Source organism: Pelophylax lessonae (genome assembly GCF_965119305.1).
Source record: "Pelophylax lessonae genome assembly, chromosome: 4".
NCBI classification, from domain to species: Eukaryota; Metazoa; Chordata; class Amphibia; order Anura; family Ranidae; genus Pelophylax; species Pelophylax lessonae.
This window is the reverse complement of record NC_138771.1, coordinates 473,069,501-473,093,031: the sequence shown is the minus strand read 5'-3', so window position 1 is coordinate 473,093,031 and position 23,531 is coordinate 473,069,501. Positions and strand designations below refer to the sequence as shown.

At 46.0% G+C, this 23,531-nt stretch overlaps 1 protein-coding gene across 1 annotated transcript in view; it reads right to left on the bottom strand.

The window, feature by feature from the left end:
- PWP1 (PWP1 homolog, endonuclein) overlaps positions 1 to 23,531 on the bottom strand; it is a 100,660-nt gene that overhangs the window by 62,986 nt on the left and 14,143 nt on the right. Inside the window, exons 5-6 of the mRNA XM_082255447.1 lie at positions 23,076 to 23,172; positions 16,070 to 16,180 (exon numbers count right to left, since the gene is read on the bottom strand). Of these exons, the coding sequence (XP_082111573.1) occupies positions 16,070 to 16,180; positions 23,076 to 23,172 (208 nt within the window). The remainder of the gene's footprint in view (positions 1 to 16,069; positions 16,181 to 23,075; positions 23,173 to 23,531) is intronic.

Sequence of the window (23,531 nt, the reverse complement as noted above, 5' to 3'; positions counted from 1 at the left end):
GTTATGCTTGGTCTTGCGTATGACAAATGTTCCTTTTATCCATGTGTAGCACTACCCCCGCAGGAGCCGATTAGTAATTTGGATTCTCTGTTCTGCACCTCGACTCCAAGAACAACGGCAGCCTCTCTGACACACCTGGTTAAATGAGAGTTACTGCAAGCACTTAGGAACACGAGTATAGATATATTTAACTTATTAGTACCAGGAAATAGACAAGACTGTTTAGTGGTAAATGACCTCCATGCATTAGTACAGATTAGAATAAATACTGGTTTGATCATAAATGAACACACAGAAGGTAGGTGTCAGACACAGTCAGCTAGACAGTAGAACTATTACTATACCAAGGTCACTTAGAATAGATTTCTGCATCGCTAGACTGGGATTAACTCAATTTAGCAAAGTTGGTAATAAAAACAGTGCATTTAAGCATTAACTGCAACATGAATAATGATACTAGAACTAGTCTAGAGCACACTCTATGAGAATAGCTAGGATATAGTGCAAGGTCCTCTGAGAGGTACCTCTTAACATATACAAAAAGGTAAAGGTCCCTGTGTAGCAGCTGCAAAGGGGCAGTCTTTAGTGCTAACTCTTAAGCCAGCTAGCGTTGGGGCCCAGTTGTAAAGTCCCAAGTAAAGCCTTGAGGCATCAATAAGGGTACTAGATGGCTGCATGGTCAGTTTTTAAAACAGGGCTTGACAAATTTACTTTGAATCTAGGAGCCAGCTAAAAAAGTTAGGAGCCAGGTTTTCTTTCTTTTTTTTTTCCTTTTCTGGCTGTTGGGCTTTAAACTTCCCGCACACACATCCATAGCCATCTTAGTAACATCATTGGACCCTGGGCAAAGTAATGCACTGGAGCCCCCTATAAGCCTGCCATAACTTATGCACCTACTCTCAAGAATCACAACCCACTACCACTGAACACAATCTATTCAAATAAAAGGGTCCGTGGTACAGCATTTAGGGTGACATATTGCCTTCTCACTGCCTGTCAATTGTCTCTGAAAATAAATCTGTGTGGATTGCTTTTCAGAGGGGTGGCAGTCTTTTTTAATCAGAGACTCAGAGCAGCAGAGCGGCATTAGTGCAATTGTCAAGGGGAGAGGTGGTGTTTAAACTCACTCACCAATTTTCCAGCCTCTAGTGTGCATGTTCTCCAATTTTTCACCTGTCCTGCACACTTCAACATACACACAGAAAGAGTGTGTGTGTGTGCGTTATATATCTATATCTATGTATATATATATATATATATATATATATATATATATATATATAGATATAGATATATAGATATATAGTATGAGGGCTGATGAAGCGGGCACAGCTGAGATTGGATTGATCATAAGAAGGCAGGGCAAAATCATTGGCCTCTTCAGCAAACTACAGTGTTCACTAGAGTTATGTGAAGTTAAATGGACAAAAAAAAAAAAAAAAAAAGAAAAAAAAATATCCGTCAGTCTTAAATGTAGTCAGCATGATAGACTATAAAATCCAGACTGATCTATAATCAAAAATTACACTTTTCTTGTCAGAAGGCAGCATTAGCCATACAGTCCCAGGTAGCTATGAAGGGTTAACCAGATATACAAGCTGGCACAAATGCCCTTCATACCAGAAGCAAAACCTGCAGATGTTAAGCTGTAAAGAGTTAATCATTTAACCATTTAGGTAAGAAACACTTAAATGAAGCAGAGTAGATAAGCACAGTCCTCCCCAAGCATCCAAGGAGAGGGTTAATTGCCAGAGTCTTGTGCAGAGAATAGTGGTGTAGGAGCACAGATAAGCGGCATGAGGTTTGCAAGGAGAAACACCCCCTCCAGGATATATGTAGCTACTGTATTTCTGCCTGTGCTCTCTGCTGAAGCCACAATCTGACTGACCCTGGTGGCTCCATGTGCACCTGGGATCACAACACAGGAGGAGGAGGAGAAGCTGACCAGCTCTTGTCTCTTCTACTGTCTGTGTGGAGGGAAGGGGGGGGGGGGGGGAACTATCAGCGCACGCTCTGGGTTACATAAGAAAGACACTCTCAGAATGCTACAGCCTGCAACCCTGGCAGTGAATGGGCTGACAAGCCCAGGTGCCAGGATGCAATTTCAAGTCGCCATGGCGACCTGGCACCTGGGGTTTGTCGAGCGCTGTCCTAAAGGGCTCAGTCTCTCTAGTAGCAGATAGTAAATCCCCACAGCAGCAGCTCACTAGTCCCAATGATATTTAAGCGTACTATCTGCTTGCACACAGCGATTAGTCCACTTTCTGCTCTGCCCCTAGGTGACTGTGGGCACATATGGACTCCGGATTGTGCTCAGGCAGCCAATGTGCAGAAGTGATGGTGCAGACTGGACAGTGATGGCAAGAGGCTGTCCTGTACAGCTTGAGAAATGCAGCTCTTTCCCCTTCCACCTGGCAATCTTTCTCTGGGAAATCTAGTTTAAAAGCTCTCGATTACAGTAGACATTCTCTCCTATGGACTACAGTTCCCACAGTGCAGTGCTGACTGACTCGTCTATTGAACTCTTCCTACTCTTGCTGAAACAGCTGTTAACCAATTCAGCACCGCAAGGCTGCACCTACAGAGCAGCTTCAGCCAGTATTTCTCTCACTCTCATTTCCTAGCCAAGCACCTGGCTACACATGTCAACTTGGTAGACTTTTATTTATATCCTTTAATTACTTAAAATTTGAAACTATTACTAGTATCATGACAGATGGCAGTTGACAAATTGCCATACCGCCCAACTTTCTGAGATAGGAACGAGGGACACCTATTAGCAAAAGTATGTAGGCGTAGGCATAGGACAACCCCCCCCCCCCCCGCCATGCCCCTTTAAAGGAGAATTAAATTATTGGTTAAAGGAATTGTAAAGGAAGAACAATTTTTTTTTATCTTAATGCATTCTACGCATTAGGATAAAAAAAAAAAACCTTCTGTATGCAGCAGCCCCCCTCAGCCCCCCTAATACTTAACTGAGCTCATCTTTATCCAGCTATGTTGCAGGAGAGTCTAAGCTGCCTGGGACTCCCCTCCTAATTGGCTGAGAAAGCAGCGCAGTGGGATTGGCTCCCGCTGCTGTCAAACTCAATCAGCTAACCAGGAGAGAGAAGGGGCGGGGCCAGGTTGCAGCTCTGTGTCTGAATGGACAGAGGGAGCTGTGACTGGGCTTGGGTGCCCCCATAGCAAGCTGCTTGCTGTGAAGGCACTGAACAGGAGGGAGGGGCCAGGAGAGCCAAAGAGGGACCTTAGGTTTAGCACTGGGAAACACTTTTCGAAAGATAAAGAGTGCATTTTATATAAAACTATATAGATTAGACCAAAATGAGGGACAAATGAGGAGGAAAGAAGGACAGAGGGACTTTGTTCTGAATCAGGGACAGTCCCTCGAAATCAGGGGCAGTTGGGATCTATGGATTGCTTCGGCCAACAAGAAAATATAGCTAGGCTGAAGAGGACATATCCAAAAACAACACTTTCCTTTGAACAAGGCCTTGTGTAGCTTAGCAGTGCATCTTTTTGCGAAGTTGAATGGAACACTTGAGCTGAGGAAAAAAAAATCTGATCAAGAAATATGATCACATTGTTATACAAAACAAAATTCTCTTCTATTCAGGCCAGCCTCAGCTTCCTCGTATCCATTTCTAGAGTGGATTTTCAATGCAAATGAAATGTATTCATTAATCCCACTGAGCAATTTCTATGACACTTGAGCTCTCTGTGAGAAGAATGAAATGGTGCTTCCGTCATCTATCATACCTGCTTGCTTATGAACAAATCTTGCTGATGACACCCCTATAATAGTCTGCAACAGAAATCCACTTCTATGTTTTATTTAAAGAGCACCTATTCTTTTTCTCTTAAAGGGGAGAAAAAATGATACACAAGTAAGACAAGTGTCTTTGTTTTCTCTTGCTTTACTAAAGGCGGTAAATATACAGTGCCTTGAAAAAGTATTCATACCCCTTGAAATTTACCTAAACTGACAGGCCAGGCAAGGAGAGCATTAAATCAGAGAAGCAGCAAAGAGGCCCATGGTAACTCTGAAGGAGCTGCAGAGATCCACAGCTCAGGTGGGAGAATCTGTCCACAGGACAACTATTAGTCATGCACTTCACAAATCTGGCCCTTATAGAAGAGTGGCAAGAAGAAAGCCATTGTTGAAAGAAAGCTATAAAAAAGTCCAATTTGCAGTTTGCAAAAAGCCATGTGGGGGACACAGCAAACATGTGGAAGAAGGTGCTCTGATGAGACCAAAATTGTACTTTTTGGCCTAAAAGCAAAATGCTACGTGTGGTTGAAAATGGACACTGCACATCACCCTGAACACACCATCCCCATCTTGAAACATAGTGGCGGCAGCATCATGTTGTGGGGAGGCTTTTCTTTAACAGGGACAGGAAAGCTGGTCAGAGTTGATGGGAAGATGGATGGAGCCAAATACAGGGCAATTTCAGAAGAAAATCTGTCAGAGTCTGCAAAAGACTTGAGACTAGGGCAGAGGTTCACTTTCCAGCAGAACGACGACATTAAACATACAGCCAGAGCTACAATTGAATGGTTTAGATCAAAGCACATTCATGTGTTAGAATGGCCCAGTCAAAGTCCAGACCTAAATGCAATTGAGAGTCTGAAAATTTCACTCTAGATGTGCAAAGCTGGTAGAGACATACCCCAAAAAAAACTTGCAGATGTAATTGCAGTGAAAGGTGGTTCTACAAAGTATTGACTCAGGGGGCTGAATACAAATGCACGCCACACTTTTCAGATATTTGTAAAAAAAAAAAAAAAAAAAAAAAAATTGAAAACCATTTATCATTTTCCTTCCACTTCACAATTGTGCCACTGTGTTGGTCTATTACATAATATCCCAATAAAATACATACACACTTTTGGTTGTGACATGACAAAATGTGGACAATTTCAAGTGGTATGAATACCTTTTCAAGGCACTGTATATCTTTCAAGCGTAAGCCTGAACAATTCTAAAAATGTAAATGTAGTCATGCTTTGGCCCTGAGGACTAAAGCAAGAGATTGACTTTAAACACCCTGTGACTGACCCCCTTACTCAAGAAGGCTATGTCCACCGTATTAGCTTCCCTTGCCTGGTACCAGCACGATCCAAGATCCCTTAGCCCACCCAGTCACTTGTGGAGACATCAGTGTATATATATATATATATATATATATATATATATATATATATATATATATATATATATATATATATATATACACACACACACACACACACACACATACATCCCATAATAGATTGATCCCAAGGCAGACAGAAACAACAGAATAGGATACAGGTGCTTATTAAAAAAAAAAAAAAAAAAAAAAAAAAAAACCCCACCCCCACCTCAAACTATCTAGCAATGGTCTATGAGACACTCTTACAATATTCTAGCAATCACAAAAGTGAAATAGTTTGTCTTCATATATTTCTTGAGTGATAATGTTCAGAAATATTATTGTCCCAAGTGAAAGAGCTCCTTCATTCTTTCAACACAAACCACACATATAGAACCCAGAATAACAGTCCCGGTGTGGTTGTACAGCGAGTCTGATTAGTGTAGACACAGGGTGACTTACACATAGGAGGGGTCGGGGAAGCTGGACAAGGAGTTTCCCGAACTCTCTAAGGTAATCTGGGTTCCACAAGCCCCCCCGCCCAAAGTGACTCCCATCACATATTTCCCATTTCAGCAGGAGACGAACACAGAAGGAGACCCCAAACAGGTTGACTTCAAAGTTAGTCTGTAGTTCCAGTCCGTCAATGTCTGTACCCACACAAATTGCCCAGAACAGAGCGTTACTCACCCAGCCAACCTCTCTCTTGTAGAACAGAACCACTATGGGTGGAGTCCTTTCAGCCGGGCACACTCCATCGTGCTGTTGTGGATCTGGGCTGACTGCCCAGCAGCCCTGGGGTATCCAGGTGGAGACCGTGGTCTCATCCACTTTTTTTTAGATGAAAATCCCCAAATGTTTGCAGAGCAAGGCAGATGTCCTCCTGTCCCAATGCAAGACCCTTTTCTGAGGTTGTGTCAGTGGAGACCGAAGTCCCATCCACTACCACATGGAATCCATCTTCTGTTAGTTGTGGGCAGAGGCCAGTAGCACTCTGCCCTGTTGCAAGCTCTTCTGCTGGGTTGCTGTTAGTGGCTACTGCAGTCCCATCCACAGATATACACTCTAACTGCAGTTGTGAGGTGCCGATTGCATTCTCTCCCTGGAGCTTCATCGGAGTTGATTGTTGTGGGCAGAGGCCAGTAGCGTTCTGCCCAGCTGCCAGCTGTTCGATTGGGAAGTAAAGCAAAGCAACGGTGGCCTTGAACAAATCCTTCAGGGCCACCGATTGTGGTATGCATGGGTCAACTCTTCTGCTGGAGGCTCACCGGGTTGTTCCTCCTCAGCAAAAGTATAATAAATCCCAATTCTCTGGAACTGGTATCTGGGGATAGAGGTTCACCATCTCCTGTCCATGGAATGAAGAAGTTACTGGTGCTGGGCAGAGGCTAGCAGAGTTCTGCCCTGTTGTCAGCAATTCAGCTTTGGGGACGGCAATCTCTGAAGTTTCCACTGCCAATTCTGGGGCATGCTGCTGAACGTGTTCTAGCAGTTCCCTGTATGCCCTTTCCAGATGCTGTTCTTTCCTTAAGTATTCTAGATCAGGTTTAAGCTCAGAGACCCCTGCAAGACCAAGCATAGCCTCTCTTTGTTCTCGCAGGTCCTCAAGGGTAGGTTCCCCTTCATCTCCAAACACAAACACATCTGTAAGGCTCTCCCACAGCAATCCAGGGCTGCCATAGTCATATCCCTCCGGAGAGCATTCTGTGGTTTCTCCTAAATATTCCTGCTCTGCATGCCGTTGCAGAGCCCGATACAAAATGTCTATCTCCTACTGGACCAGCCTGTCTAACTCGGACACCTATTGCTCCTGGGGCCGCTCTCCCAGGAATGGCATCCGCAACTCCCGTTGGTCACAGGCCCATTGCCCTGGGGTTCAAAAGCACTTGCCCTGGTGTGTACCAGCGACCCGGAGGACTCCAAGCCAGACCTCCACCCGAATCTGCTGGCTTATCTCCAAGTATGGATCCGAAGACACAGTCCTGGGGATTGATGAAAGAGCCCCTGCAACTCTGATGCCAGGTTCATATCTCCACTGGGGTGACCAAAAGTCTGCTTTCCCGATCTTGGATCACGGTGGTGCTTTGGACATGTCCACAGGAAGGAAGCACTATCCCACCGATTGCCACCAATGTGACAGACCCCCTTACTCAAGAGTATGTCCGCTGTATAGGCTTCCCTTGCCTGGTACCAGCACGATCCAAGATCCCTTAGCCCACCCAGTCACTTGTCGAGACATCGGTGTAGGGTAGTAAGAAGCATAAGACTGTTTATTCAAAACACAGGCACAAAGATATACATTCTGGGACAATCCCCCCTCCCCTTTAGCAGCTAATCCACATACACATCCCATATTAGGATGATCCCAAGGCAGACAGAAACAATAGAACAATGGGATATAGGCATTTAATAAAAAATAAAAACACCTCAAACTATCTAGCAATGGTCTATGAGACACTCCTACAATATTCTAGCAATCTGAAAAGTGAAATTGTCCATCTTCATATATTTCTTGAGTGATATTGTTCAGAAATATTATTGTCTCAAGTGAAAGAGACCCTTCATTCTTTCAACACAAACCACACATATAGAACCCAGGATAACAGGGGTAAAACGAAATGCGGTTTAACAGGATCTAGGCCCAGGTTGGGAGTACTGCCTGTACCCTGTTTTCAGTGGCTCTGTACTACACACAGCTGTGAATGTTATTAGTAGCATACCCATATAAAATATTTATTTTTTTGGTTCCAAGACAACGTTTCAGTGCAATTCCCAATGAGAAACGTAACTCCTATGCTATAGTATCTGCCACCCCTCTACGTCAATCCCTACACTGACTTTGCCCAGAAAAATTACATTCAAAATACTAACTACAACATACAAAGCCATTCACAACTCTGCCCCAAGCTACATCACCAATCTTGTCTCCAAATATCACCCAAACCGTCCTCTCCGCTTCTCTCAAGCTTTCTGGTCTCCCCCTCCCATGTTCACCTCCAGAATTTCTCCAGAGCCTTTCCCATCCTCTAGAACTCATTACCTCAATCTGTCCAGCCATCTCCTACTCTAGCTGCCTTCAGGCAATCCCTGAAAACTCATCTCTTCAGGGAAGCTTATCAGGCCTCCAAATACTCTTTTACCACTTCCATCAGCTCATTCCTCCCAGTTACAACCTTTTGTACCACCTGCCCCACCCTATTAGATTGTAAGCTCTACAAAGCAGTGCCCTCTTATCCCTCCTGTATTTTATTGTATTGTCTTCACTTTTATACTGTAAAGCGCTACGTAAACGGTTGGCGCTATATAAATCCTGTAGAACAACAATAAAGGATAAAAGGCATATATCATACAGCCTAACTTGGCAAAGGAATATTTGCACATATAGCAGTTACAAAAATAAACCATTTAAACATGAGAGAAATTTTAGGCAATCGCTGCCGACGCCTTCTGAATATGCAGCTTGTCAGCTGTCATCTAATCCTTTGACTTCCGTACTTTCTCAGCCACTGGCCCTGGACAAACAGACAGCAAACGTTTCCTTTAAAGCAGACCAGCAACCCTCGAATGATGTCACTCACATAATCCTCTCTGTTTTGCTACAGTAACATGGACACGCTAGGTCTGTGAGATTTTCATTAAATGTTAGATAAACACCTACAACGGCTGCTATTATGTGATGGAGTTATAAAGTAGCAGCATGATACCCCCAAGTGAGCCAGTCCTAAGGACATTATAACTGTACTGTGAGTCTGGATCAAGAAAATAAACCCCAGATCAGCCAACACGAAGATTGGGCCAACTGTGATTTTACATAATCATTGCAGCCGGGAGGGGAAAATAAACTTTTACAGCAAATAACGAGCCCTGACTCTATCCATTACCTTTCTCCTGCAGGGGCTTATTATCCTGCCACCAAGCAGTTAACAAGTCCAAAAAGCACTGCCGAGTATTAAAATGTTTTCTGACTGCTAGCAACAGTGTAAAAACATCATTATTAAAGTAGAGAAAAAAAAAGGGGGACGATTTAGATTACATGTTTTCTATCAATGTAACTGAAACCTATATGGGCTCTTTAAATTTTAACTGTGATAAATGTATAGAACAATGGCAATGAGCTGACCAGAACAAGGGAGGGGGATACAGGTGTCAGATGGGCTTACAAGTTTAACCCCTTTACTGGCTTTTGCATCCAAAAGTAATTTAATAATTAAAGTAACGTGACATAATATTTTATTTTTATGAAATCCATCCGATTAAAATTTTTGTAAAAATTTAAAAATACTGCACGTAGTAAAATTATATTTAATTTTCTTTCTGGTGGATATTTAGGAGATACTATGATGGGAAAAAAAAAAAAAAGTAACATTTTAAAAGTTGTGCTCTCAGTAACGTCTACAAAGCTAGTGCATACACAGAAATTCACTCTATATTTATACAGAGAATATTCAGCATTCTGATAAAGTGTATGTAGAGCATAACATGTTTTTTTTTTTTTTTTTTTAACTTTGGGCGGACTAGGGAATGGGTAAAACCCCCTCCTGTTCATTTTTTGCTTTCTATGTACCACTGGGGAGATTTCTAACAACTTTCAGGCTACGCTTCCACTAGTGCGACGCCAAAGTCGTGCGATTTACAGTTCAACTTTGCAGTGCGACTGATGCAACTTTTTTTGATCTGGCTTGACACACTCTGACTCAAAGTCGCATCAAAGTAGTGCAGGCACCTCCGGGTCTCACTGCGTTTCCATGGTGATTAAACACAGTGAGACCCAGTGGGATAACGTCACCGACCTAGTCTAGTGCAGTGAAAAAAGGTAGGTGTGTGTGTGTGGCACACTGTGTTCTCCTGCATACTGTGCCTGTATTAGCAGCTTGATGACACAAGACGTAAACTGACCACACTAGCATGGTTTGGCAGCCATGCTAGCATGGTCAGTTTACTCTCATGAGGCAGGACAGAGTATCAACCAGGTATTATATATTATATAACACAGGCAGGGCTGAAAAAAAAAAGCCACATTACAATGGATATTACATCACTTTTAGAAGGCATTTCTTTTTTTTTTTTTCCCAAGTTTCAGTTATGTTTTAATTAACTGAAACATAAATAGCTGCGTGAGAGGCATAAAACTGGGTGAACAACAGCCAAACTCTGCTCTGGTTGCAAAAAATGGATTTTTGTAAGATCTTACCGTAAAATCCTTTTCTCTTAAGCTCATTGGCAGACGTAGTCCTCCTTGATTAATATCAACTCGGGTTATACTGCCCTCTACAGGAGTAGGACTAGACAGGAAAGAAAACGTTCTGGCCACACCTTAGGGGCAGTCCCAGAGGGTATATCCTCTCACTTCCTGCTACAGGATATCAGTTAGGTCACAAAGCAGTGTCAGAGAATTTAACCCAACCCAACTCAAAAACAGAGGGGCGGGTACTTCGTCTGAGCTTAAGAGAAAAGGATTTTACGGTAAGATCATACAAAAATCCATTTTTCTCTGTCGCTCATTGACAGATGTAGTCCTCCTTGATTAATATCAACTCGGGACGTCCCAAAGCAGTGCCACAAATGAGACAATCCTCTGTCCTTCAGTACCTGGGTCTCAATGGCCAGGCCGTTAAAACCAGCGACTGTAAAGCACGATGTAAGATCGGTCCTTGAGACCGCAGATCCTCCCTGAGAGGAAGTCTCCAAGGAGCGTCCGGCGACTAGCCTGCCCAAGTCGGCGTACCCGGCTTGACGAGGCCAGCCCGGAATTTCCAGGATAACTGGAGTTCCCTCCACCTCTATCCTGCGGAGAAATCTCAGCAGCAACATGAGAGGGGGGGGGAAGACATATAATAGCTGATACTGCCCCTACGGGGCGCTCAGCGCATCTGCTGCATCTGCTAGAGGATCGCGGGCGCGAGCCCTGTTGGATCCATATCCGGGGTGCCCCAATGAAGGGACAGCTGGTGAAATACCTCTGGATGAAGAGACTATTCCTCTTGATCCAGAATCTGACGGCTGAGATAATCTGCCTGTCCACCCCCGGGATGAATATCGCGGAGAGAGCTGGAACAACTGTTCCGCCCAATAAAGAATGTTGGCCACGTCTATGGCCACCAGGGCACTCTTGGTGCCCCTTGGTGATTGACATAAGTCATGACCGTGGCATAGTCCGATTGGATCCGAACCGGGCTGCCCTGGAGCTGCTCGGTCCAGTAAATCGGACAAAGTCTGATCGCTCTCAGTTCCAACACATTTATCGGTAACCTGGAATTTATCAGAAGAAATGACTTCCCCTGGCTGAGCATCGGAGACCGAAGCCACCAGAGCCTTCCTGGTCCGCTCGCTCAATCGGATCCGATTGTCCAGGGAATCGGGATTCTGATTCCATTTGAGAAGAATCTCCTCTTGGAGAATTCGGGTATGAGACTGGGCAAACGGTACTGCCTCTAAGGAGGCGACCATTAGTCCCAGCCAGTTGACGGACAGCAACATCCGAATCATTGACTGAATCTTCTGGAGTTTCTCCGCATGGAGAAACACTCTTGCCAAGGATGTATCCAAAATTAGGCCCAGATAGTTCAGTGTCCTGGTGGGAACCAGCCTGTGAAGATGGGGATCTGAAGATAGGCATCCTAAATGTCTATGGATGCCAGGAGATCCCCCTGATGCAGGGAGGCCACCACTGTTCGGATGGACTCCATCTCTCCCAAGACCAGAATTGGACGCACCTAGCCCTTTTTCGTGGGCATTGTGAACAGGTTCGACTAGAACCCCTGAAACTGTCCAAGGAATGGGAACTACCACTCCCTGTTGCATCAAGCTGTCCCCCGCAAAGCTTATAAGCGACCCGGGGATGTCGAATATTGGAAGGGAAGAATCGCACCGGTGGAAGTGATCGAAACTCGATCTTGTATCCCGACCGTATGACCTCGCGAACCCCTTTATCCGGGATTCTGGAAAGCCATGGATCCGGAAACCGGTGAAAACGTCCCCCCACCCAAGAGATGGGTGGGGGCCCATTCTGTCAATCCAACGGGATAACAGTGGCTTTATTTAGTCTGGAAATCGGTGAGTCCACTATTGGTGGTACCGTCCATCTTATAATGAGGGATACCTCAAACTGATAGCGCCTAGCAATGCGTTTGGAAATAGCAGGGGTTCGTTTTCGGACGACCCCATTTGGGCAAGGGAAACCCTTCGCCATTTTGGTAGGCTTGCTAGTACCAAAAAAGGAATATCAGTCTCAGCTACCTCTGCCGGTGTAACCTCAAGATTTAAGGTTTCCCGGACAGACACAACTAGTGCCTCCACCAACGCTTCTTGTGCTATGGCGGAGGCAGAAGCGTCCTCCTCACTGTCTGAGGAGACCGTACCTGAGACAACAACCCCAGAAAAGGGGCTGCAATGACCAGCTCAGAATCAGTATCAGATGAAATTAGGGGTAGGCGGGGGTCGCTTTTCTTGACCCCCGTCCCTGACAGGCTACCTCCACCCGGGATACCAAAGACTCCAAAATGCTGATAATGCATCATCACAAGTGGGGTACTGGAGGGTCCTGCGGCCACCTCGAGGGGATCAGATGGGGATACATGTGTGGCAGGGTTCATGATTAACAAGACACTTGCCAGCAAACACAAAAAATTAATTGCAAGAAAAAACATTTTTTTTTTTTTTTTTTTTTTTTTACTTAGTCCCCCAGCGCAATAGCGCCCCTCAGTGTACCTGCTTGGACCCCTCAGAGAGAGAGAGAGACCCCAAGGCTCACCTGATGCACAGAAGTTTCCTATCAACCTGCTTCCAGCACTATCTGTTACAGACAGGAAGTCTTTGGCTTGCTTTCCCGGGCCAAGGAGGCGGCTCCGCCCCTTTACACGCCTTCCGGCGCCTCCCAATTACTCCTCGAGGTGTTTGGTCACCTCAAACATGGCCGCCCCCATGCTGGAGACACGAGGCTACGCCAATATGGTCCTCTGCAGGAAAATGGCGGCGGCCTGTGGGGGATAGCGGCGGCTTGAGCAAAGTAGCAGCGGCCTGCGGGAGTGTGCGCTCGGCCTGTGCCGCCTGCGGGAGTGTGCGCTCGGCCTGTGCCGCCTGCGGGAGTGTGCGCTCGGCCTGTGCCGCCTGCGGGAGTGTGCGCTCGGCCTGTGCCGCCTGCGGGAGTGTGCGCTCGGCCTGTGCCGCCTGCGGGAGGTAGTCCTCGGCTTGTGCGGCCTGCGGAGGTGACCAGCTTTATGGAAGGATGGCGACCTGCGGATGCGGTAATCCAGGCATAGGCATCGGCCTGTATACACATTATGTCAGGTAGGATACCTCTATACCTTAATAGTAATGCCTTTTAGCAGTCTGCCACTGACTTCAGTCATCTCCCTTATAGTGTCATATAGTGACTATAGATAGTCAGCTCCCAAACCAAGCTCTTAAGAGGGGGATCAATGACACCTGCTAGGATCACGTCCATCCATCCCAGAGAGGGGCCCGCGTCCACCAACAAACCTGACAGGGGGAGAGGGGGAACATTTTACTCACCATACCGGAACCAGGCAGGCGCCAACTCCTGACAGAACCCCTCTCCAACAGGGGTGGGGGGGCTGTCGACCAATACGGACGCCGTGACTCAGTTTGCAACTGGTCATTGGCGTCCAGGCGAGACGTTTAACTTGCAGGGTCAGTCCCCGTCCAGTGGGACTGTGTCGCGGCCGACCCAGCGCGGAGCTATGGCCTGCACGCGCTTGCAGGCTGAACTGGGGTGACCACTGGATCTCAACATCCAGCCCGTCGCCCAGTTTCAGCGTACTTGCTTGAAGATCTCACAGGAACACTGGAGAAGAAAAGCTGCCTAAAAAAGTATTTCTAAAAAATCTTGCCAGGACCAAAGATCCCAGCAAGGAACTTAGGTCCTTACTCCTAACTAGACAGAAAAAAACTGATATCCTGTAGCAGGAAGTGAGAGGATATACCCTCTGGGACTGCCCCTAAGGTGTGGCCAGAACGTTTTCTTTCCTGTCTAGTCCTACTCCTGTAGAGGGCAGTATAACCCGAGTTGATATTAATCAAGGAGGACTACGTCTGTCAATGAGCGACAGAGAAAGATAGTTTCATGTCACAGGTCATACACCACTGCAAGACTGAGCAGAGCAACAAGACATAAGGTAGTTATACTGCATCAGCAAGGCCTCTCCCAGGCAAAAATTTCAAAGCAGACTGGGGTTTCAAGATGCGCAGTTAAAGCTCTTTTAAGGACGCACAAAAAAACGGGCAATGTTGTGGACCATAGACACAGTGGTCAGCCAAGGAAACAATGCAGAAGATGAAAGACATCATGCTACTTCCTCTTGGACGTCAAAAGATGTCCAGCAGTGCCATCAGCACAGAACTGGTGTAAACCATTGGGACCCAAGTACACGCATCTACTGTCCAGAGAAGTCTGTCCAGAAGTGGTCTTCATGGAAGAATTGCAGCCAAAAAGCCATAGCTCTGACGTGGAAGCAAGGCTAAGCAAATCAACTATGCATGAAAACATAGGAACTGTGGTTCAAAAAAATGGCAGCAGGTGCTTTGAACTGACAAGTCAAAATTTTAAATATTTGGCTGTAGCAGGAGGCAGTTTGTTTGCCAAAAGGACTGGAGAGCGATACAATATTGAGTATCAGCAGGCAACAGTGAATCATTGTGGAGGTTACTTGCAACTTTAGAGCTGCATTTCTGCAAATGGAGTTGGAGATTTGGTCAGGATCAATAATGTCTTCAATGGTAAGAAATACAGGCAGATCCCTATCCATCATGCCATACCATCAGGGAGGTGTGTGATCTGCCCTAAATTTATTCTGCAACAGGACAATGACCCCAAACATATAGCTAATGTCATTAGGAACTATCTTAGCATAAAAAAAAAACAAAAAAACCAAGAAGTCCTGGAAGTGATGGTCCCCACAAATTCCTAATCTCAACATCATCAAGTCTGTCTGAGATTAAATGAAGAAACAGAATTAATTGAGGCAGCCTACATCCATAGAAGATCTGTATTTAGTTCTCCAAGATGTTTGGCACAACCTACCTGCCGAGTTCCTTCAAAAACTGTGCGCAAGTGTACCTAGAACTGATGCTGTTTTGAAGGCAAAGGGTGGTCACAAAAAATATAGATTTGATTTTCTCTTCTATTCATTTACTTCCATTTTGTTAATTGATAAAAATATACTATTAACACTTCTATTTCTGAAAGCATTTTTACTTTACAGCATTTTTTTCAAACCTGCCTAAATCTTTTGCACATCTCTAAGTTACTGTACGGATGATGACACATCATGATCAACTTATATATGTGAAGATTTTTCCTTGATGGATGATCGCACCCTAACAACTGTTCTGTGGCATTCAGTGACTTGGCAGAGGGGATCCACTATACCACCTTCATTTACACTGTCTATTTTTTATCATCTTTCTTCAGGAGCAGAACCTGAGTATTTATACACTGATTGGCATCATAATGCCAATAAACCTTTAACAATGCTGCTAGTTTGCTATCTTCCATGAGTTTTTATAACGTTTTTGACATTTTTTTTGTCCTGGGAGAGCCTTCTTGGGGGGAAAAGGTGTGTTGGATTATAATGGGTTTTGTGTTTACTGTGGTATCTCCTGTACTGTCTGCCCTAACACTGTAAAGCACTGCGCAAACTGTTGGCGCTATATAAATCCTGTATAATAATAATAATAATAATCTTTATGCAATGTTTTTATATTAGCATGGGGTCATGGAATTTAAAGCATTCATTAGTTTGAGGGATTATCAATAGACATATTTATGTCCGTTGTAGTCAACTGATGGTGTATAAATGTTTAGTGTTGTCTCTGTATAACACAACCACAAGTCCTGGAAAGGTAAGTGGCGTGTAGGCCCATTCAGTGGTTGTATTTTTCTACATCTAAATCCTACAATTTATAACAGTTACCTGTAGTTTCTTCTGGGCTTGGGTCAAAGTTCAGCCACTCGGTGCACAAAGGGTAAGCTGGTATCAGAATGTCATGGTGAACATAGAAAGAGTCCTCTTCATGGTTGTACACTGGGAAATACAAAAAAAAAAAAAACTCACAAAGTTAAAAAAAAAAAAAAAAAAAAACAGTGGCTTCACATACTGTATTTTTACAAGCAAGGCACGGTTAGGTCCTCTGTTAGCAAGAAAATGTTTTACTATTCCAAAGTTTCTTTCCCAGAGATCCTGCCAGTAACAGCACTTCCCCTTTGAGGCTGACAACACTAGGTTTTACAATTAGCTGTCGCATTGTCAGCCTCCTTTGGTTTGAAATTGGGCTGCCTATCATGACTTGGGCTCATTCACACTATATGCAATATTTTTCTGCGTCTGTTCAATGCCAGCCACTGCAAAGGCACATAAAAAAACTGTAGCCTATGTAACCCCTCCACACTACAACACTCCCGAGATGAGTTTCAGAACATTGTGTAAAAATTAGATTTTTGACTTAATCGTAAAAACCATTTCTCTGATGTTCATTGAAGGACACAGCTCCTGATCTTCTAATCCATTGCGCGGTATACTGCCCCCTACAGGAGTAGGACACTAGGCAGAAAAAAAAAAAAAAGTCTGGCTACGCCTATAGGCAGTCCCAGGGGGTATACTCCCTCTCTCTGCTATAGGTACTCAGTTTTGTTGAGCTCAACCAAAACAACTGGAGCTCACCTAAAAAAAACAATACACCTTCAAAGAGGACCAGGTCCTCTAAACCGCAGCCTGCAAAACCTTGCGGCCAAAGGAAGCCTTGGCAGATGCCAACACATTCACATGATAGAACTTTGTGAAAGTGTGCCCCTGACGACCAGGTGGCCACCTTGCACAGCGCAACTTATTTTTATATTGGACATTTTTTGGGTGCTAGTCTCACTTGAGGTTGCTGCTTTTACACTATTTTTGGATTAGCGCAGTTGTTCTTCCTTTTTTATATGGCCACCTTGCAAACCTGCGTTACTGACGCCCGATGACGGATGGCCCAGGAGGCACTGAGCGCCCGAGTAGAGTGAGCCTTGACAGGGAATGGAGGAACCTGACCCTTGATGGAAAAGGCCTGAATCACCATCTTTATGATCCATTTGAAAATGGTTTCAGAGAAAGAGAACAACCCTTTCTGAGGCCCATCCATAAGCACAAAGAGTGAGTCTGATTTCCTAAAAAAGACTCCGTAGCTGCCAGGTACACCCCAATTGCCCGGTCCACATCCAAGGCATGCAAAGCAATTTCCTTTGGATGTTTTGGCCTGGGACACAGGGAAGGCAACACAATGTCTTAATTCAAATGAAAATCAGACAACCGGAGGAAGTAACGACGGACAGGGGTGAAGAACCACCTTATCACTGTGAATCACCAAGTAAGCTGAATGACAGGGTAACGCCACCAATTCAGACATCCTGCATGCAGAGGGGAAAGCCCCCGAAAAAGGCCACCTTCTGGGACAGCATAAGCAGGGGAATCGCCCGAAGATTCTCAAAAGGAGGCTTCTGGAGGACTGAGAGCACCAAATTGAGGTCCCAAGGTGGCAACAGAGACCGCACTGGAGTGGTCAAGTACCTAACTTCCTGAAGAAAAGTATGCACCAAGGAGTATGTGGCCAAGGGCCATCGAAAGAAGATCACTAAGGCCGACACCTGACCCTTAATAGTACTTAAGGCCAGTTACCGCTTAAACCCCCGTTGAAGGAAGGTCAAGATTCGAGCCACCGAAAAAAGAGCGAGGATGAACCCCAAGAGTCTCCCACCACGCAATCTACGTCTTCCACGTACGATGGTAGATCTTCCTAGAAGAAGATTTCCTAGTTTTTAACAGCGTTGGAATCACCGACTCAGACAAACCTCTATCCATCAGCACCTGGCGTTCAACAGCCAAGCCGTCAAAGCCAGCGACTGTAAAGCAGGATGGAAGATTGGTCCTTGGAACAGCAGATCCTCCGAGGGGAAGCTTCCAAGGAATGTTGGCGACCAGCGATTGGCGTACCAAGCACGGGGAGGCCAGTCTGGGGCCACTAAGATGACTGGAATCCCTTCTGCCTCGATCCTGCGTAGAAGTCTAGGCAGAAGCTAGTAAGGAGGGAAGGCGTAAAGCAGACGATACTGATGCCAGCGCATCCGTGGTGTCCGCCAGAGGATCCCGTGACCGAGCCACAAACCTCTGCACCTTTCTGTTGAGCCGGGACGCCAACAGATCCACCTCAGGGATGCCCCACCTGCAGAGCCACCAGGACACTTCTTGTGCCCCCCTGGTGATTGATATAAAGGCATTGTCCGATTGAATGAGCACTGGACATCCCTGAAGATGATCCGTCCAATGTTCCAGGCACAGTCTGATCGCTCGGAGTACCAAGACATTGATCGGTAGCTGAAATTTTGCAGAGGACGCCTCCCCAGCCGGACAGGCTGGCATCGGTGGTGACCACTGTCCAATACAAGGGGAGGAAGGATTTGCCCGCCGAAGAACGGAGCCCACCATATCAGGGATTCTCTCATTCCCCGGCTTAGCCGGATCTGATTGTCCAGAGACTGGATTCTTGTCCCATTAGGCCAGATCCTCACTGCAGGGACCTAGTAGGTAACTGAGCAAACGAAACCGCCTCAAAAAAGGTAGACACCATCAGGCTCAGCACCGGCATGCAAGTCCAGGGGTAATCTGTTGGACAGCAAGAGACGAATTACAGCCTGTAGCTTCTGGAGTTTGTCCAGAGGAAGGAGCACTCTGGCTAAGGCCAAGTCCAGAGTCAGACCCAGATAGTTCAGCTTTGTGTACAGAACCAGAGCGGACTTCTAAAAATTCAGAATCCAGCCAAATACCCTCAAGCTAGTATGGTGATTTCCAGGTTTTCCACTAGAGCAGTAGGAGACTCGCAGGAGGTGGTCATCCTAGTAGCCCAGTACCGCAATCCCCCATTGGCCTAACAGTGCTAGCACCATGGAGACCCGAGGAGCAGAAGCGAGACCAATGGGTAACGCCACAAATTGATAATGCTCCTCTCCCACGGCAAAGCGGAGGAAGCGCTGGAGACCGACACATATTGGAATGTGAAGGTAAGAGTCCTTGATGTTGATGGAGGAAAGAAAAATCCCCCTGATGCAGGGAAGCACCACTGTGCAAACAGACTCCATTCTGAACTTCTGCACCCGCACAAAGCAGTTCAACGTCTTGAGGTCCAGAATTGGATGCACCTTGCCTTCCTTCCTGGGGATTGTAAACAGGTATGAGTAAAACCACTGAAAACGTTCTGAAGTCGGAACCGGGACCATCACCCTTTAAAGTAACGAATCTTGCACCGCCCCAAAAAGAGCCTGTGGGTGGACCGGGGACAGTTCTTGACTTGTACCAGGGGACTCCACGTCCCCTCACACCAGATACAGGTAAGGGCCCACCTTCCTGCTGATGGGGCCTTGTCCACGGGTCTGGAGAAGCTCGCTCTTAACTTGCCAGACCAAGTTCACTTGGATCCTCCAGAGGAGGCCAAGAAAGGCTCCAATCCTTTGGCAGTTGACCCTGAGGGACGAAAAAACTTCTTATGAGCCAAGAATGAGGGCCTACATCTACGACGAGGGTCCTTGCCTTTAGTTCCCCTTCGGAATAAAGGTACTCTCTCCCCCTTGTGAGACCTTTAATGAGGTAACCAGGGTAGCAGCAAACAGGCTATCTCCTTGAAAGGGAAGATCAATCAAGGCCTTTTTAGAAGTCTGCTCCACAGACCAGCATTTGAGCTAAAAGACACGCTGAAGGACCACTGCCGAAACAGAGAGCGTAGGGGAGCCGCACCCAAAGAGACATCACAGATAAACTGCAGCCACTGGACCAGCAGGTTCGCCAGCTCAGCAAAAGCAGGGGGGAGCTACTCCCACTCCAGGTCACGCCGCAAAAGCCTAGCCCATTCGGTCAGAGTCTGCAACACCAGGGCAATGTGAATATCGGCCTCAGTGCCGAACCAGCCAGGGTGTACATATTGCGGGCCACAGCCTCCGCCTTCCTGTCAGCCGGATCCTTAAAGGCCGGAGACTCTTCAACCGGAATCATGGTTGCCTTGCTTAATCTGGAAACCGGAGGGTCCACCACCAGTGGAACAGTTCACTTCTTAAGAAGGGACTCCTCAGGTATCGCCTAGCAAAATCGCTTAGGGACCCCAAGGGGGCGCTTTGGTCGTCCCCACTATTTAGTAACAATTCTGTCAAAATAGGAGGAGAAAGGGAATAGGGATAGGTTGCGAAATACCAAACGGAACCTGCATCTCCGCCGCAGCTTCAGCTGCATGCTCCATCTTTAAGGTCTCATGTACAGCTACAATCAGTGCGTCCACCAGAGCCTTTTCGTACATGGTTGCAGATATGGAGGAATCCTCACTATCTGAGGATTCAGTGCTCATGGTTGCAGACCCAGCAGGGTGACCCACATCCGCGACGGCCGAATCAGATTGAGGATCTGATGAGACAAGTGAGGCAGGGGTAGGCGGGGGGGATGCTTTTTTGCCAGCCTGTCGCCCAAAAGCCACCTCCACCCGGGACACCAAGGACTCCAGGACCAACGTCAGTGCATCGATGGATCGATGACACCCAGAGGGCCTTGCATCCTCAGAGAGGGGATCAGGGGGGAGATGTGCTCCAAAGATTACATGAGTCATCAGTGGGACCCCACAAAAAAGTGGAAAACACTGCTAAGGGACAACCCCCACTGCTCTTGCAGCCCACCCGGTTGCAAGCCACAGAGCACCAATTGATCCTCAGTAGAGAGGGAGAGGACCCCACCAGACTCACCACTCCGCAGAAACCAGGCACCCCAGCTACCAGGAGAATCTTCACTGCACGAACAGCGATCAGGAAATGAAAAGATCTAGGTGTCAGCACCAGGGGATGAGAGGGGGCTCCCACCACCGAAAAAGCCACCCAAAAGGCTCTACAGACATGGCCCCTGCTGTCTTCTATGGCAGACCACCGCAAAATAGCCGCCGGACCACACAACATGGTGCCGTGCATTGCAGCACAAGGCTATAAGAAATTGACGGCACAACGAGGCTGCCAGTAGGGATCCCTAGGCCTCAAAAAAATGGCACAGGCTGAAAGAGGGGGCCCCGGCAGGAGCCCCCCCACAGTCGATCGCCTGCGGAGCACCCCCCGCCAGCGCAGCACCCTGCCCCCACCCTAGGTGGTGGGACCAGGGGAGGTTCGAGATGCCCCAGAGTGACCACCAGACTGATGAGGGGGGTGCCTAGCAGGAAGTAGGGGGAACCCAGAGGTCTGATCCTCCCATGGGGGGGCCCACATCCACCCCAAAAACCCTCCAGGGGGAGAGGGGGGGACAGTTACTTATCATACCAGGAACCAGACGGGCACTGCTCCAGACAAAACCTCCTCTCCATCTAAAGGGGGGGGCTGTCCGCCAGGAGGAATGCTGCAACTCGGACCAAGACCCGGTCGTATGCGACCTCGCAAGGCTCTTTTTCGTTCAAGAAGGTCTTCAGTCCCCACCCCAAAAAAAATGAAAAGCTAGCAGCTACAAATACTGTAGCCGATTGACTGCAGGTGCTGATAGATTAAAGTTTTCAAGCAAGGCCAATTGGCTTCTGTTAAATAGGGAGGGCCACACACAGATCGAGATTTGGCCAGTTCCTGCTGAACTGGATGAATTTCGATCTATGTGTACCCACCTTTAGATGTTTCCCAGGAGCCCTAAAACATGAGGCACTGTAACATGCAATTTCTGACACTTAAGAATGCTCCCCTCATATGATCTTACAAAGCAGAGCCAATGGCTGTGTGAGGTCTGACTCCTTATCTGAAAAGACTAATTTGATTGTCAGAGAAGAGTCTGCTATACTTAGGGTGGGTAGACACTATAAGAATCCTCCGTTTTTCCTCGACGATTTACAGCAAGTCGGAAACCAAGGATGGAAATAATGTATTAAATTCACGAATGGCAAAGGCTTTTTTTTTTTATTATTGTTTCTGATCATGCGCAGTCTTCCGGATCTGATTTTTTTTGTACGAAAGCCATACAAAAACAGTATGCAACAAACAAAAATTGTTCGTTCTGTTTACGCATGAGAAAAATTTTGAAGTTTGTCCCTTTGGAAATTCCAGTTTGGAAAGTCTAAATTGAATGTCGAAGATTGTGTACACACTGTATGAAAATCGAACGATCCTACCTTGTACAGAATCTTTCGGTTTTCTCATAGCGTGTACCTAGCTTTACTCAGCTCGGTCAATATCAAAGACAGCAAAGCACCTATCAACCAGGTCATTACAGCAGTGAAAGATCTCAGATAAGGGCTCAGGCTTCAAGCATCCCTCAGCTCTCCTGCAAAGTCAATTAGCTGACTGCTGTAAATTAACAGCAAGTCCAACTTTGTACAGCTGGCCACGGATGGATCGAAATTCAGCAGATTCAGTAAGGACTGGCCAAAATTGGATCCATATAGGGCTATCCCTAATCGACTTCTGGTGAACGGTATATGATTTACTAAAACTTGAGTGCAAAAAATCTGGTGCAGCTCTGCATAAAAACCAATCAGCTTCCAGTTTTATTGTCAAAGCTTAATTGAACAAGCTAAAGTTAGAAGCCGATTGGCTACCATGCACAGCTGCACAAGATTTTGCGCTCTCCAGTTTTAGTAAATCAACCCCAATGTGTGGACAGGTTCTTAGGAATCAGGCCAAAGGCAGTGTGTTGTCAGCCCAAACAGGAAGTTTGGAGGATACAGGATATCTAGCAGGCAAAAAGGTATTTTCTGTACTTACAGCAATTTCAAAGGGTTAAAACAAAGATGTGCATATTTTGTTTTTTTGCCCAGACAAACATTTTAAGCTTTCGCTGTCATCACTGCCTGCAAGACATTGATTTCACCATCCTGAAAATGATGCGACTGCCCATAAGAATATGCACTTCTCAGAAGCCAACACAGCTTTGACAGTCAGTGAAGTGTACTTACCATGAATTTCAAGACTACAGTGGTCTTTTTCTGCCCGACCACAGACCAGGAGGTTGTCAGTGGGTTTAATAACAAAATCTTCTATTTCATATTGCTCCTACAAAATTATGAGACGTGGCTGTTATAAGATTAATTTTAATGCCTACAAATCGCAGCATTATACAAACATTCCAGAATAAAAAAAGGAAACAAAAACCAACACACTTTAAAACAGAGAAAGAAAAGATTTAGGTATAACAAGAAAAACTGAGAAATCTGTCATGAAAATGTATATAAACCCATAACAAAAAATAAAATATATTGCAGCTTATCAGTCATCAAATAGGGTCGCTGCATTCGTTTTCTTTTTAAAGCATTTTTTTTCACCTGCTGATGCTGCAAGTAACACACTTTCTGTCCTAAGGTGACAACACTCGATAATTGTATTGTATCTAAGGAAGACTAGCTTTGTCACCC